Below are 18,658 nucleotides of genomic sequence, written 5' to 3' on the forward strand. Positions count from 1 at the left end.
TTTACGATAAAGTTTAAACTACACTGTTATTAGTACAGTTAAATTGATGGGAATGTTGTGCTATGATTAAAATTGGAAATCAATCCACCTATCTTCAAGATAGATTGACTTGGAGGAAAATGGGTAACTTTGAGACTAGGGTGGAGTTGACTCGCTGCGCTCACAAGTACAAATGGAATGTCTCAGATAAAGAAATAAGTAGAGTGTATCTACAAAGTAAGACAGGTTGCTGTTTTTGGAAATACTTAAATTCTCAAGACAGATAAAATTAAGGCTTGTGATTTGTAACCCTTACATATCCTATCATATGTATTTTTTTGCTATAATTCGTAATGTGAATGCAGAGATTACATTAAAGTCCACCCCAACAAAGAGTTGATTTGAATAAAAAGAGAAAAATCCAACAAGCATAACACTGAAAATTTCATCAAAATCGGATGTAAGATAAGAAAGTTATGACATTTTAAAGTTTCGCTTAATTTCACAAAACAGTTATATGCACATCCTGGCTGGTATGCAAATGAGGAGACTATGACGTCATCCACTCACTATTTCTTTTGTATTTTATTATATGAAATATGAAATATTCTAATTTCCTCCTCATTGTCAAGTGATACAACGATTAATTCCTTCCTGAACATGTGGAATTAGCATTGTTTAATACTATATGTTTCAGTCAAGTTGGTCCTTATTGTCAAATCTATAAAAAATGAAATATTGTGTAATTCAAACAATAAAAAACAAAAGAAATAGTGAGTGATGGACATCATCGACTGACTCACCTAGTTGTGCACATCACTGTTTTGTGAAAATAAGCGAAACTTTAAAATGTCATAACTTTCTTATTTTACACCCGATTTTGATGAAATTTTCAGCACTTTGCTAGTTTGATTTTTCTCTATTTATCCAAGTCAGCATTTTCCTGGGAGGGACTTGACCTTTAACCCTAAATAGACTGGGCTATTTCGATGCCTAAGAAGACTGGGGGGGGGGGGGGCTGATTCAGCCCCCCCCTTATGATCTCGGCCGTCAATCGCGTGATCGCGACAAAAATTGGCACGCGCGTTACCCATGGCATTATCTACAAAACTATATTATCAAATTCAAGAAAAATCTCATTGCTCATTAATTATGTTAATTTATGCGTAAAATCATAAGTTTGCTCTAATTAACAAAATAATGCCCCTAAAATGCTAATTTTTGTTTCATATACTCTTTATAGGCATCTGATTAAATTTATTTTTGAAAAATGTCAACATCACATTAAATTTTTTATGTATTTTATTGTTTTCTAAATTTCTTATGTATTTCTATGTTTTTCGACTTTTTGTTTTTTATTGTTTTTTCAATGGAAATTGTAGGAGACTTTATTTTGACCATAAACAAGAAAAAAATTAATTGATTTTAAGCAATAAAGGAAAGATATGATACATTTTATGAATTTTGGCTAAAAACACTATTTGCATTGGATTTGTACACAAATTTACGTTTTTGAACAATTTGGGGTCTGCATGCACTTACGAAATGTTGTTTAATTTCGGAACCGCGTACCCGGGGGTCACAATTTTGGTCTCAAAAGTCGCGCGAGACTTGAAAGTAAAAAGTCAGCGAGTGACGCGGTCAAAAAATTTCGTGCGGCGGATTTATCGCGAAAAATGTCGAGGGGGGGCTGATTCAGCCCCCCCCCCCCCAGTCTTCTTAGGGTTTATTATATGATTGCATGATTATGTACAACATACATACCGAGAGAGAAAGAAGAGGGGACTGAGATAGAGAGAAATTATTGCAGGTGAATAAGACAAAGAGTGAAATCATATGGACGGCAAACTTTGTGCAATGAAGTATAGCTATTATATTGGGGATTCACACAGTGCATAATGAATAGGATAACACTTCAAATGAAATCAGGGGCCCGTTGCAGAAAGAGTTTCAATCAAACGCAACTAAAACAACCTTGCGCAACTTGATTTTCAGCCAATGAAGCACCCGCTTGTTATTTTGACTTGCGTTTCAACGCAACTCTTTCTGCAACAGACCCCAGGGCACATGCAAGATGGTCTGTTCTTTAGGGTTGATATTATCAAATCCAAGTGCTTGAAAAAAAAAGAAAAATCACAATGCATCACTATGTGAACCAGATCCTCAGCAATAACAGCAAAAAGACTGAAGAGATGCCGGTTGCTTACTTTTTACTACTTGCTTTGCTCCTGTGGCCATTCCAACATCGTCAGTGGATGGGTGAGGGATGGGTAGGAAATATATATATATATGAGGGGGTGGGGGTAGTTGGTAAAATGAAAGGGTCAGATTTTGGGATAGAGGGAGGATGACAAAGGTAAGAAAAAATATAGAAGCATAAAAATGGGATATTGGTAATCAATCATGTTGGTTCATGCAACACAGCAACTCGAGGAAAAAACATTATCTTGGTGAAAGGGATCACAATCTTAAAACAAAAAGTTAGATCAAAATAAGTTTCCATTAGGAAATATTTTTGCAGTAACTACTGATTCTGAAAGTTAACAATTGCTCATAAGAGCATATGATATAAGAGAAAAATGGCATTGAAAGATTTAATTCCCTTTCCAGAGCTTATAGGTAAACTGTGCATATCTTGACTAAGAGCTGTTTGTAAACCAAGTCAAATATTATGATCTCTGGATTGGCAATGCAAAACATAAATCAGCAGTTTGTGAAAGTGTAGTTTTGCCATTTTTGTTTTATTCAATTTGGCTAATGATTTTTTTTTCATGTATATTATTCAGAATAGTGTTGGATGCTGTGAAAAAAATCACTACATCTGTTTAAAAATCAAAACATGGACTGGAATTTCGTTGATACATCTAGTGAACATAAAACAACAGGGAATTTTTTTTCAAAAAATACACACGAACACAACAATCAAAGGAAGAAACATCAAGTTCAAACAAACAAATTCAGAATGAAATATCCTTTTGTAAAACCAACCAATCTAGTGCTCATACTGTGCACAAACAGTTCATGAAAAATATATTACGAAATACATGTATATCTTTAGGATGATCATGTGAAAAGCTTTCATTCAGCAAATCTATCATTGAACTCACAGGAATAACTGGTATGATTGTAATGGAAATTAATGAATATAAATATGTTCTTAAGTTCTTGAGATCCAAATTATCAATATTCATCTCAAACACTTGGGGAGGAAAACCAATAAATCTTCTATTTAGGTTTCAGTTTCCGATGGTAAATGTGGAATTTTGTCCAAAAGATATTTCCAAGAGAGGTTGTTATTAACGTAATTTCCTTCTTGAAATGACAGATATTTACACTGACAACCATATGAGATTAGTTTCGGTTTCTAAAATTGCTTTAGAACATGTAGCACATCAAGCATCAAATCTTGTATGGTTGTGAACTGAAAAAAAGATTCAGCTTGTCCATTTCTTTCCATTTATAACCAGGAATATCAATTGAATTTATTTAAAATGTATCTCCTCTTCACCATAATAATTTTTGAGGTGGTGGTGGGAGGGCACTACTGCGGATCCATGATTTCCTTCTTGTAGTTATCTTTTACTTACATGTAAAAGATTACTTTACATTAAAAAAAATCACAAATGAAATGAATATGCATTTAACCAATCTAATGAATATGTATTGAACCGATCTGAATGATTGTTTACAAAGACGAGATGCTGTGGGAGCGTGCTGTACATACACTGTAGGCCCTCTTGTAAAAACTCACTCCAAAAAATGACCATAGAATAAATGAAGAAAGAAAAAGAGCTGTTTGCTAGCAGGTAAACAGCTGGCTGACTAATTTCATTTTGCTTGACATCACTTCAAAACGGCAACACTAGAGATATATGTCACGTCAGAGAATGCATTACAGAGAGGACAGGGAAGAGGAATCCATAGTTCCTCAATAGATAAAACCATAGATGAGACAATAATCCATTGCACAGCAAGGCAGATCTCTCTGTCACTGCATGCCATGCAATTCTCTTGTGCATTCACATAAATGTATATTGGAATGTTTTAAACAATGTCGAGCAGATAATCACTCCTACTAAGATTGAAACTACTACTTCTACTACTATGACTAAAGCTAACATTACTACAGTACCTACTACTACTACTACTGCTACTGCTGCTACTACTGCTACTGCTACTACTGCTACTACTACTACTACTACTACTTCTACTACTACTGCTACTGCTACTGCTACTGCTACTGCTACTGCTACTGCTACTGCTACTGCTACTGCTACTGCTACTGCTACTACTACTACTACTACTACTACTACTACTACTACTACTACTACTACTACTACTACTACTACTACTACTTCTTCTTCCATTACTTCTAATACTATCAATACAAAAATGACTAAATTACAACTACTTATCAGCTACCACCAGAACTATCTCTATTTACTATTTGGTTCATGCTGTTGATTTTAACTTTACAATTTCACCCATTAGTGTCAAAGAAAACGGTTACCTGTTAACACATTATGAAGCAAAATTAAACCTTTGTTTTTTAATTTAAATTTTTCATAGGAAATTAGTGAAACAGGTGGTATTTCTCTATGAAATCTATTCATGAAATAGTTTTTAATCAAAGATTGTAGATTCTATACTAAAATAAGAAATAATACTGCAGTGATAATATGAAAAAACTATTTAAACTCTGTTAAAGATAAATATCAGCACAACTTTTTAAAGTCTAGAAAATTACAAATGCAAGTACAGTGTACATGTATGTATTTTCATTATTTAAATTAGTCCTAAGATTAATTAAAACAAGAAAACTAGTACAGTATAAGGTTAAAATAGATATTTTACAGCAAGTATCATGCTTGATGCATAAATACTTAGCATTAAGACGGCCTAGCAGAATATGAAGGCATGATGCTAGGAAAGGCAATTATACAATACCTCAAAAATGTTCGCAGAAACTGAGGACTACGTTGGTTTATATTTAAGGAGTAATGTGAATTCAATAAAGAAGAAAATAATGAAATTGAGAAATATTGTAAAAAACATCTGAAAAACTAGAAACAAATTCATCAGTCTGATGAAATATTACAAAAGCCTTAATACAAATAAGTGCCATCATTTTTTTATTCATAACTATATATAATAATGGATTTATTTTCCAAGAAAATATGAAAGAAAATGTAGTTTAATGCAGGAAAAAGCCAGCGTTGAATGCCATGTCTTCATTTCATAAGAAATGTTGACAACAGGGTGCTTAAACACAAAGCTTTGCCCTCGATCTTAGGGCTGATTTTATTCCTGATAACATTGCGATTAAGCATACAGACCAACTGTATGATCGCTACGACATGTGTGAAAGGCCCTAATACAGAATCATTCTGAGCACCACCAAGTTGAATATTGGAGCTGATATAGTCAATAATTTATCACTATGGGGGAAAAAATGAATGTTACCGACAAAACTTGCAATTTTTTTCTGGTAAATATTTTTTTAGGGGGAATAGTCCTTCAGGTCCACCATGATATCAAGTGGAATCTGTCATACACAATCGGCGTGTTTCTACAGAGAATCGTTAAAAAACGGTTTATCCTTTCCGGTATAAAAAAACGTATCGCCCTTAGACCAACCTGTGTCTACAGAGCGAATAATCCGATTAACTCAAATTCCACGTCGCGGAACGCGGCAATATGAGAAAACGTATTTTGCGCGATGCGGTTTATCAATAAACCGCATCGCGGCGTCTGTTTGAGCAGGGAAGTTTTTCGGAATTCTGGATACTTGCATGTACATGGGTAATACCGTTTAATGATTCTCTGTAGAAACATGTCGCATGAAGTATAATGGGGGTTAAGGTCTTACTAGAGACTTTACACACTTACTTACGCCTTTTTGAATCCTGCCACTGCATATGAACACAGCTTTATACCGAGGTGTCTTTTTGTAATCATGGGAATTATTATTGTTTATGGAACCACAGACAATGCTTACCTTAGTGGCTGTGAGGATGTTGATCTTGTATGGATTTTGCCTTCATCCAACCTGAATAGGCAAGAAATAGTATGTTTATATACAAACATGTGAATGACATAACTATATTGGCTGTTGTTAATATTGATATTGACTTGATATCTCCTGACCTATAATTACTGCATGCTTCAAGAGCCACACTAACAACCAATATCAACCTGACCGATGGTATGTGATTGGGAATAACATAATAGCTTTTGTCGGTCTAAAGTCAGTTTCACTAGTAAGATTACGGCATAAAGTAGACAAGAAAAAAAAATATGGGCTAGTTCTGTACACATGAAGCATTCACGTGAGTATTAGTATAGTTAAGAGGTTGGTCCCAAGAAAAAGATAATATATCAGTGGAGTGTTTCAAGAAACACATGGTCAGTGACTTTCACTAACGAATTTGCTCTGAGCCAATCAGATGCAAGGATTTTAGTAGCTTATAACAATAGTCAGTGAGAATCACTAACTATTTGTTTTACTGTATGAAGTGCTCCCTGCTAAAACACCAAACACACACACACACACACAATTCTGAAGAAATGAAGCAGTCAACAAAAATTGTATATGGTAACACTTCATACAAGTTCATGCTAGGTCAATCTTCACTGACTGGCCAGAGGAAACATAAAGACAAACTGCTTATCTTGACACATTACAAATTCCCCATCATGATCTCAGAGAAAGGGTTATGGTAGACCATTACTAACAGGTGGAGAGGGGGGGAGGGATAAAAGGAGGTGGGATGATCTTGCTACATTGTACAAAGCATAACATTCCAATATGAGAAAACATTTTTTCAGTACCATTACATTGTATATAATTTTTTTTTTCAGCAGAAAATGTTTTCAATTTCATCTGTTCATCTGCTTAGGCATCCCAAAAGAGCATAAATCTGGACCATGGCAGATGAGATTACCACATCAAGTATCTGCAATGGGCTAAACGGGTCTGGTTTGAAGGTGAATTGGGGGCAGGTCACACAAACCAAAGTGATTTTATTGTAATGAATATGATGCGCAGTCAATCGTATTGATCAACAACAGTACATTCCTTTATGAAGCTTTTGTGTGTATTGGCCTTGATATTCTTCTCGGACCATTTTCTTTTCTTCTCATTTACCAGGATAGGTTTATGAGTGTAATTGGATTTACGCTCAATCTAGAAGGGTTACGTTGCAAATAGTTGAGGCCAGGGCTAATCAGGCATGAGGTTAGTTCTGGGAATAAACCATGTAACAAACATCGAAACATGTAATGCAGGAATATATCAGGCTTGGTCCATGCAGTAAGATATCAGTTATGCTGATTTACCTTGACATGTTCATTTTCATCCCCATAACACCCAGGCCCAAAAACAATATTTTCCCAGGTCTAGAAGATGAAGACACAGAGCATGAGAGAAAGAAAGAAACAGAAAAGGAGAGAGAGAGAGAGAGAGATAAAGAGAGACAGAAGATGAACAAGAGAGAGATAATATGCAAAATAAGATCAATTCATTACAAGATATAAATCATAAAATAGTGACAGAATTCAAATGAATAAACAAAAAAGAAAGTTAAAAAGGAAAGAGAGGGAGAGGGGGACAGAGAGGAGATATTAAAAGCAGATAAATTGTTGACAGAAAGAAGGAAGCAGGAGAAAGACAGCAAGAGAAAGGGAGGAGACATGAAAGAAAGAGATACTCAAGTGTAAAAATGCCAAATCAATACTAAATAACTATTCAATAATTAAAGCATTATTTGCAAGGCAATGTCATAAAGTGTAAGTGCATACGAAACTGAACTTTCAGTGAAGTATTTGATATAGAATCTATTGGCCTGTATTCTGAAGTCGGTTTAAATTGGATCATGAATTACAGGAAGCTTTGTTCACATTGAATGTTTCTGATGTTTACTATGCTCTTTCCTATGTCTTTGATGGTGAAGACAACTATTTTATGTGTCCTTTACAGATAGTTAAGAATGATTTGATAGTCAAATGAGCTGACACACTGAACTTCTACATTTATGTCACAATTGGCTATCCAGAGTTAAACCACAACTTTAGACCTGTGCTTAAATTAAACCCAACTTCAGAATACGGGTCATTATCTCCAAATAACTTTGTAAGAATACAGACAGGTCCTTTCGCTATATTCCTTAATATATTTAAGATAATGGTACTCACTTGAGACTTCCTGTGGTGGCGGACCTTGCTTTCCTTGAGACCTTTAGCTGCCGAAGCTTGTCACCCTGGGTCATGGCTTGCGAGCTACTCAACGAGGACCGCAGCTTGTATTGCTCACTGGGCTGTAGAATCATGGAAAGATGATAGAGAAATCACAGAGACATATTCATTATTTGTATTATCTAATTAAGCTTTTCAGAACAAGGAGAATACAGAAGTATAAACATATCAAATAGAAGAATAATAATTACACAAATACATGTTACATGATAAGGAACATAAGGGCTGTTTTACAGTTAGGGCATACATTTAAAGTCAGGATTTATATTGAAAAGCGATCAAACTGTCGCCAGATATGCATGTGTGGTACAGTGAAATATTATTGCTTGGAAAAGACCCAACATTTTTCTTGAATCCCATTCTTATTTCGCTAATTTCTTCAAAATCTTAGTGGATATTTTTCATTTCATGCAAACAGACACTTGATCGGTCATTCAATGGGACTCTGTACAAACTCATTTTGAAATAGTTACAACTGGCATTTATCTTTAAACTAGAGAGGCAAGTTTATACAGCTCATTACATCCTGGATAATCAACAGTATCAATGCCTTCCTTTCAAGGAGCACCATGATGAATCTACAACCTTGGGATGTTGAGAGTGAAAGGAGGAGAAGGATTACTAACAACAGATCAATAATCAATAAGGATTACAGGGTGAGCCAGACCCAGTCACAATAGATCCAGGTTCTGGGTGAGTAATTCTGAATAGGTCTAGGTCTGAAAAGAAACTTAGACTACCTTCTCTCTTGACAATAGAGGGAGGAAAACAAGAAGGTTAGGAACCATAGACTATTGTCCTTGTGGACAGTACCTGACTTGCTTACTATTGTCCCCTGAAGTGATATTGTGAGTGTGGTCTTGCCATATATGAATCTTACGTGATCCTGTATGGTTGCTCAGACCAAGGAGGCTTTTCTTCCAAGAAAGGTGATTTTTTTTGTTTGGAAGTGAAACTATAAAAGTAGATGTTTCAATGAACTTGAAGGGGCATTAATAGTAAATAATAGGAATTAGCATGGTACTGAGTCTTTGATGAAGGCTATTAATTCAGCTCCTGTAAACAACCTTTACAAGAGAGTTTTTTTTATTCATCTTGCACATCTTGCAGACTATTGGGAATGTTTGAAAACAGTATAATATGAAATGATATATTATAAAAAATAATGATGAACTTCTACAAGAGTTTTATCGATATCACTTATTACCAAGCCTACATTGTCACAGAACTTTATCAGCACTACTTGACAGCATAGGATGAGAAGATGATGTTGAGTATCAAACACAAGGCCAGCGTTCCGTTGCATAAAGGTTACCATTACACAAACTTTTCACCTGCTAGTAACTTTCAAGGACTCCTTGATTTTGATTGGTTGTTGAGCATGGTTACCATGGTAATCACCAATGGATGGGAAAGTTAACTTAAAGTAACTTTCATGCAATGGGGCCCTGTAATAAATGGGCACTGAACTCTACATACCCCATATGATATTCCTCTATCATCATTTATTGATATATCGTCTACTGCACTGAGTATCCTGGAAACGCTGTTCTTATTTGCAATCTGCCCTTCCCTAGCTTTCTTCCTAAAGATGTCTCCTTGAACCCACATTTTTGCTTGTTTCCTGAAATAACAAATAAAAATATCAGTGAATAAACATGTATTTCTAATTTTCCTTCGCAGTATGAAAGAGTATTCAATATTTATTCAGTTAACATCAAGATCATCCTTGCATAAACATACAGTATTGCTTAGTAGACTGACTAGGAAGCAATAAGAATTGCTCTTTCAAATTAGCAATTAACATTTATGTTATAGAGCCCAAGTTTGTCTAAGTACAGGGATAAGTTTCATATAGAACTCATTACTATGAGGATTTTGTCATCATAGTAACTATAATAGTAGGGATATCCAACCAATAAAACTAAAAATTTCCATTTGTATATGTTCATCTCCTATGCAGACCACGGATGGCATCTCAAAGTGATTTGTATCTCATGAAAGGCACTATAGCGATTCTAATATATTGCAGTGACCATAATGACTAAGTTGCTATTGTTAAAGGGCTTTCAAACCAGGGTGATTTATCCAGCATATCCAGATATACCTATGGCAAGCTCTTTTAACTTTTAAATCTATTTGTTGATATCAACAATTAAATTCTTGCCACCAAGAACTGACATTTTTCAATAACACAAAATGATTTTCTTGATATCAAGAACTTCAATACCAAGAAATAGGATTAAATGTTGGATTGTCTTGCCATTGATATGTCAAGAGGGAGTTTTTGCAACCAATACGCAGACGCCTTCTGGAACGTAGAGAATCTATTGTCAAAAGCTGTTCTTGACGAAGCAGCATTTGTCGAAAATCGGTGAATCAAAACAGCAGTGTTGTCCTGGACTCTGGACAAATGACGTATTTTTCATCAGCTCCAAATCTGAGGACGATCTGCTGTCCCGGATTCACCACTTATCGACACAGATTTACTGTTGTAGAATTTGTCCCCATTGCAATTGCGAAAACTCGCCATTGTAAGCTGGTTAAAACATACAGGTGTGATAGCGCGTTCAAGTCTCTATGGTTCAGGGCTAAGATCAATGTAGGGGGAAACCCCTACTCACTCTTCCATGTAGTGTTGTTGAGGCCCAATGACTGAGCCAGGCCGACATATCCTCATCCAAGCGATGGCTTCAGCAGCAGTGAACCTGAAATGCTTCATGATGTAACATCCTATCAATGTACCTGTCCTGCCAAGACCAGCTGAGAGAAGGGAAAAAAAGAATTAATGTAACTTGTAAAGCACTCGAATCCACTCTGCATAATAATAATAATAATTAGACTTATATCGCGCCAAACCAACTCTGTAGAGTGCTCAAGGCACTGTTTAGGAAATTATAAAGGAAATTAAGAAGAATTGAACAGAAATATTTTAAGGTATTGTTTGAGAGATTCAGAGGTCAAGTACTGTTTAATGTTTTCAGGGAGGCAATTCCATAACTTGGAGGATGAGTGAACAAATGATCTTTCCCCCCAGGTTTTGGAAACATTGGGGGTAACAAGAGAACTGGAAGAGGAGGAACGCAAAGATCTTGAAGGGGTACAACATAGTGCCCAAGGTATTGATAACATTATAAAATGGTGATATGGGTCCTATTCAAATGTTTGGCTAAAATCTATGTGACCAGTCATTTATTTTATCCAGCCACCAGAAAAATCTGCTGCTGACTAGTGCTACTGACTAGTTCCAATGAATGGTCATGATTTTATGATGAGGATGGTTTATCAAAGAACAAGGACTCGCATCTCCATCTTATAATACATATAATGCACATAATTTTGCTCAGGTATTCAAATAATTACCCACATTTGTTGCCTTCGAAACAGTCCAAATGCCCTCGCCTATGGATTGGGCATGTTAGAACTGTTCCAAAGGTACCTCGGGCATGTAATTCTTACTAATGCTCTTGATGATGTGTATTATTTAACGCAACATTATTGAACAAAGGGAAAGAGTAAGAATGAAAACAAAAATCCTACCTTTGCAATGTACAGCAAGGGACCCTTCCGCACTCTCAGATATTGTAAGGAACTTCTGAAGGATTGAATCACTGGGTGTGCTACCGTCGATAAAGAAGAGATCGTAATGATCAAAACCAGCATCGGTGAACCGCCGGGCATCGTAGATCTTTTTGTTCAGTCGGACTATTGATGTAATGTTGTGCTTACGGAAGTAAGGGAAGTATGCCTCTGGTGCGTGGTATGGATAACCTGATGTAAGGAACAAAATAAATAAATTGTGTCAAGATGTGTATTAAACCCTTGCTGAATATAATCTGTTTCATCAAGTAAATGCGCATATTAAGTGAATATTTTTGACTACATTTGAAATGAAGGAGGGGATATTACAAGAATCTTACAAAAATCGATTGCAAGTCTTTTTCTTCTTCCAGAGTAAGTGCTCCTTCAAGATGATGAAGATAAACATTTGTGGGCCTTAAAATCAATTATGAATCTTGAAATTATAAATTTGCAATCAATTGCTGCTCTACTTCATGCAGCAGAAATTATGAAATCAATTTGCTTAGCTCCAAGCAATCAACAAAATAATTTAATTTTTTTTTCACTAATCTATTATTTATAGATAGTAGTGAGTTGATTAAGTGATAAAAATAAGACAGTTCCTTGAGTTAGGATAATCAAAGGGGCAAGGACGAGAAGAAGAGAACAGAGATGCACTCAATATTGATTCATGTGCAGGTGGAATATGTTTCTCAACTTCATCAAATAATTGAATTCATCATGGACGGCCTACATGAATTTGACATTTCATTGTCAGCTCTAACAGTCTGCAACCAACATGGCCATATTTTTTAATTTTTTTTATAGCTAAATCGGCTAGAGCTCTGTAGTAGGACGTACCATCTGTTCAGAAAAGAAATAAGTGTTCAACAACAGTACAACTAGCTGTGCAATGGATTTATACACAACAACTATGGAAATATATTATGAAACTCTGTGTAAGGTCAGAGCAGTTTTTGCCACAGTACTTGATAACAAGCAATCTTTGTATCTGTGTCTGAATATCATGGCAAAATAAAAGAAAAAGAAAAAAAAGAACAGGGAAACTTGGTGGAGTTTTGAATGCTTTGATGAGGAGCAGGGCAACACTATAGGCCTACATGTACATGTATAGTCGAAAACTGTATTAATGCATTATGTATGATGCATCATTTAATGACAATTTGGGTACAATATGTTGTATCTGAACATGCTGTTACAATTCAGGGGGATAGGGAGGACGGGATTAGTAACAACAAGCTTTGAAAATTACCATTTTCTATTTTGCTCTTTGGGTGAGGCCCACTGAAAGCTAGGAACTTGTTTGGAACAATCCAATTGAAATCACCATTCTCTACTCTCTGTATAAGAAAGGGGAAGAAAACACACACAAAACAAAATCAAATTTTGTTAGGTTGAAATATTTAAATTCATTCAATTCTACAACTACAGGTATATCCGCTATGGAAACATTTTACAAATCAATATATAAAAAAAGCACTGTTAACAAATTGTGGCAGAATCTAAACAGTAGGTAGTAATACTTGGCTAAATAACCTATCAAACCGTGTGGACGTAAGTTTTTAGGAGGGTAGGGTAAAAATAAATATAATTTCATTTGTACAATTTACAAGTAATTAGAATATCGCAGGTAGATTACGAAGGCAAAAAAAAATCCACCAACATTACAAAGGCAAAGAAATCCAACCAATTAAAACCAACACATGTATATGTACTCCTGCTATAGATTTCTTTCACAAAAATATATTCTAAAAAATCAGTTAATTGAAATAAAAGAGTGTGTACATGTACCTATACCCCCCCCCCCCCCTCCTCCATAGGGCCCTCACCTAGTTTCAGGCTTCGGATACATGTACAAGTACAAATCAAATAAGTATTTTTTTTTTAAAATGCATTTCTATGTTATCCCTATAAATTGGCTACGCACCATACATGTACATGTACACATCTTCTGTTCATGCATTGTAAATATAGAGAGTGAAAATACAAATTGTATTATTTATTGAGTTGAAAGTAGGTTTGAGATGTAATATGTTTACATATATAACCCTTTGAAAATGGAACTGTTAGCACAAGACCTATCCGGGTGATATCGGACGAAGATCATTTTAAAGTTCAATTGGTGGGAAATGTGTTCACTGGGTTGCAATCTATGTCAATAACCAACTGTTTAGATTATGATCAATGATAATACTGTAAAGCTTGATGCACTGCCAAGTGAACAAGTGCACAGATTTTGGACCTTGGACCTAAAATCAGTATGTACATGTACGTATGTTTTGACTGAATTTTGCTATTGAACCATGGATGAGGGGATAAACTTACTGAATATATTAAAGCAAGCAAACACAGAAAACTATCAAAATCACAGCACCTGTAGTATTTTGTATACAGCTTACAATTTGATTTTGCAAAAAGAACAGTTAGCATGACAAAATATCTTCATCCATAGTACTCTTCATTCATTCATTCAAGTACTTTAGTTTTTAACATCAAAATGTCAAATATTCTTAAACAATTCATATCTTCTAAGTGCACACAAATTATATATCATCCAGCTCATTCACTTCATTGAGATCCAATAGACTACAAAATTTCTATTATAAATGTCAGATGTTATCAACTACTAGTAGATTAATCAAATAGATTGATAGATGCTGCCACATGAATATTTGAAGACAGTTTCAGCCATTAGATTAATATACCTTGAATAATACAACAACCTGATTAGTATGGCATAGCAAGCAGCTAGTACTCTAACTGCACATCATAACAGATGGAGAATAGTTCAATGACCAGGGAATAAGCTAGAAAAGAAACAGTATTTCATCTTTCCTCTTATGAAAACCCCAGCCTCGAGCAGAACAAACATCACGCTTCATCACGTCACAAAGCATCCATCCGGTGGTGGTCAGGAGAGAAAGCAGGATGCTTGTTGCTAGGCAATGCCCAATGATGTAAATTTGCAGATGGAATCAAATCAAATTGGCGAATCATACAAGTGCATACAAATCAAGCGGCATCAACGATTACAAGGAATTCTCAATTTTCATATGGAATTCCGAACGGAGTTCCCTTTCGTGTTTAATGAAATCTTGAGCATTACATGCTACAGAGGGCTCTTTCATACAGAGCTACAAGGGTACCACTTAACGGTTTAATCCGGTAGTTGTGTTCAAAATTCAAATGTGAACTTTAAGTACATGCGTACATGATACTCCATTAGCAGTTTCCAACTTCTTTCTTCCTCCTGATTTTACTGCTACGATGCACAAATCGACAGACACCACAGAGGCTCCATGCAGACGTGGGATGTACAGTATTTGGAAAGTTTTAAAAAAAAACGTTATTCCTGTATGCAAGTTGCAAGGTACATACAAGTGTATGACTTCAAAATATTCATCTGCATTGGGACTACATCATCAACATGTAAATGGAGATTTGATTGTAAGGTGTTCCACGTCATAGAAATCCACTTTTCAATCAACACTATCAAATGGGCATTGAATGCCAATTCACTCCCCTTCTCAAAACTAATATGAAAGGGATAATATGGTGTGCATACATGTATCTGAACTTGAGAGCAAGAAGCGAAATTTATAAGAAGAATTTATAAGCATCTTTCTAGTCATCAGTTTCTTGCATAAAGCACACTGGTAATTGAAAATTCATCAATTGAAATTGTCATTTTAGCTACAGATCAGTTTCATGCATTTATTCATGAGCACTTTTATCATCCCAATGTGCGTGCATCCAATTCAAAACAGTGTTCTTTTTAATATCACTCTCTCAAGAAGAGATGTGCAGAACATAACTGCACACTCTAGAAAGGGCTGAAAATAATTACATGGAGACAAATTCAATATTGAAATTACAATCAATTGTAAATATAATTTGTTAACCTATATGTTTAGGACCAAGATGTCAACATTCAATATTCTTTAAAATAAATACCCCAACCTAAATATATAAGGGGAAAAATATACTTTGATAATAGTAACTGCTGAACAGAGAGAGAGAGGGGGGGGGGGGGTAAACACAATTTCTGAATGGGGAAAGCATCCTTTCAAATCAATGCCAATCTCTACTCAGTAATTCATAATTCCACAACCAAGGGGTCAGAAGAAATGGACTCCAATTCATCTGGCTAGTGAACAATTGTATAAACTGGAATTTATTGGATTTCAAATCAAACTCGCTCTGGCCAAATAAGCCATCTTATCTTTAAATTGCAAAAGTCTGAGAATTGCTTTTCCTGTTTCAAGTTTGAGTCAATAATGAAAAATCATGGGAGAAAAGTGATTCCATAACCACTTTTTCTGTTCCCTGAATAACAATCAAATCCCCATCTTATGAGAGTTACAAACCTGCGGTCAATACACAAATCTATCTCTCTTTGATCCATCTCAAAATTAGTATTGATTAAAAAACAACAGTATTTTTAGACATGGACTTAGCTGATATGTACCTCTATTTTCATTTCAATGTCTTTTTCTTTTCAAAATGAATATTCCTCAGAAGCTCAAACAGATAAATGGGTGGTTGGTGAATTTATCCCTCATCTTTGTGCAAAAAAAGTAATCAATCTCCAACCAACAATGGGGGGGGGGGGATAACATAATAAGTTTTATAAACCATAGTCCATATCTTTGATGGTGAATGCATAAAACTAGGACACAATCACAAAAAGAAACAGGTTCAGTCTGAGTTCTTGATGCATTGTCAACAAACTTGTATGATTTATGTCTTTTCATTGACCATAAACATACCTGACCTTGTTTCCTTAACACAAATCTAAATGTTTCTCTCTCTCCTTTTCAAGAGGTTCTAAATTTAGCATCCCAAATACTGTAAATGCCAAGGTCCACCCTAAAACTCCTGTCATCCAACTTTACAGATGACTACAAATGTCTGTCAGTGGAAGCAACCCAAGATGTAAAAAGAAAAGAACAAAAACATACGCCCACATTAGTCTGGTCTCACCCTGGCATTGACCTTGGCTGCCTTTGAAGCAACCTCTCGATGACCTTAGATTCCACAGGATAATCAGAAATGAAATATTTCTGGTTTTTTGTTCAAAACAAAGATAAAATATTTCATAATTGCTCTTGGTAGGAAACAATCTGATAGGAATGGGTTTTAAATAGTTTGACTGATACAGAAATGAAGCGCTGTAACTTGATATTCAAGGTATGATGAAACTGTGTGTTTTATATCAAGACATGATACACTGTCACCCACAGCGGATTTTTCTATGTTTTAGTAGTAAGTACAAGAAAGTTTCACACTGCTAAAAAAGTAAATCACTATCAAAAATGAAAATGAAGGAAAATGTAAAGTCCAGGCATATCAGCTACTCATTTGGCTAGATGAGTTCTTTTCCATACTTTCACGGTTGAATCAACTCTGGCAGGTATCACAATTTTTGACAAGTGACAAATTTTCATTGAATTTCCCACTTATGTACAACTAAAAGCTATTGGCTTCATCTGTATGTGGAATGATTTGCATGCCTGTGCATTCGTTCAGTGAGGCATGTGATAATTTCACATTTTGTTTCTACAAATGTATTTTGCGGCATTCCCAGGCGCCACAATCTGACCAAAGTATCTGAATTTGTGATTCTTTCCTTACCTCATAATGCTCGTACTCCTCCACATCAAAGTTCTCAAAGTCGAGGAATCCATGCGTGACTGCCTTGTCGATGCCCTTCAAGCAGTCTAATAATGTCAGGTTATATGTGCACACACCAAATGAAGCATCCCTGCATTATCGGAAGACAAGGAGAAACATCACAAATGTTAGAGGCAGTAGGGGGAGGGACTTTTTGTTGTAAATGCAAGCTTGTATTCGATTAAAATGCTTTAATGCTAGTGTTTACAAGAAAAGATACCATCATTTTCAAAAGGAAAAAAAACAAGAGTAATAAAGCTTATAAACTGCAATTGAAAAAAGACTAAACTTGATAGGGGGGGGGGTCAATAGAGACAAGTTGAAAGTATTTATCTGTTAATCTGTTATTGTTGCCACTTTAAAGGAGTTTTAAAATACAATGCTTTTATACATAAGGCATCCTGGATATTGACTACTATCCATCCTTTCACACGGAACCAAAATCGTAATTTGAATGATTTCAGTGAGAAATAATTATAATGACAAATTTTTAGCATGTGTGAAACCAAACTAGAATCACAAACGCTAATCACAATCATGATTTTCAAATTCTACTCCGGAGGTGAATTCCAGTTAAGTTTCACTTAAATTACGGTACAAATTTTATGTCTGTAAAACATAACATAACATCTTTTGAGGGGCAGAGCTTACGTGACCTTTTAAGCACTTCCATAAATAATACAATTGTCATGCACTCATCGTAGTTTCTTTTTTTTGCGATGATTGATTGGGTTTAAATGACAAGTCACCAAGGACACAATTCCGCCTTCGCTCAGGAATTCGAATTCAAATCAGTTTTCAAGTGAACGTGTGAATGGTACAATGATTCTAAAGACGAATTGCTATCATCATTACAATGATTCAAGATTCTTGTGTGAATAGGTCCTATATCTTTCATGTGAACAGGGTCATGTGAACAGGGTCAAGTGTTGCTTCATGTAATACCCTTTCACATGCATGCCTAGAAGTTATAAATAAATGATAGAAGCAAACACAAGTACTCTGTCTAATGAGGGCCTCCGTCAGGTATGGATAATGATTATGCTGGAACAACCACCTGTTCGCATTAAGCTTTGATGAAGGGAAAATACTCTACACAAAAGTTTTCTGTCTTATACTGCAGACAATAATAATACTCATCATTATATAAAGCTATGTATTCGCCTTTAAT

The 18,658-nt window shown here is 35.3% G+C and overlaps 1 protein-coding gene across 1 annotated transcript in view; it reads right to left on the reverse strand.

The window, feature by feature from the left end:
- The window catches only part of LOC129272134 (dual specificity protein phosphatase CDC14AB-like), a gene marked incomplete at its 5' end in the record, with an annotated part of 30,826 nt that extends 13,243 nt beyond the window's left edge, over positions 1–17,583 (reverse strand). The window contains 9 exons of the mRNA XM_064107090.1: positions 2,187–2,207; positions 4,927–4,953; positions 5,978–6,028; positions 8,173–8,294; positions 9,712–9,856; positions 10,857–10,995; positions 11,773–12,003; positions 13,067–13,154; positions 17,449–17,583. Of these exons, the coding sequence (XP_063963160.1) occupies positions 2,187–2,207; positions 4,927–4,953; positions 5,978–6,028; positions 8,173–8,294; positions 9,712–9,856; positions 10,857–10,995; positions 11,773–12,003; positions 13,067–13,154; positions 17,449–17,583 (959 nt within the window). The remainder of the gene's footprint in view (positions 1–2,186; positions 2,208–4,926; positions 4,954–5,977; positions 6,029–8,172; positions 8,295–9,711; positions 9,857–10,856; positions 10,996–11,772; positions 12,004–13,066; positions 13,155–17,448) is intronic.
- Between the last annotated feature and the right edge of the window lie 1,075 nt (positions 17,584–18,658).

This window comes from Lytechinus pictus, chromosome 11 (assembly GCF_037042905.1).
Source record: "Lytechinus pictus isolate F3 Inbred chromosome 11, Lp3.0, whole genome shotgun sequence".
Classification (NCBI taxonomy): Eukaryota; Metazoa; Echinodermata; class Echinoidea; order Temnopleuroida; family Toxopneustidae; genus Lytechinus; species Lytechinus pictus.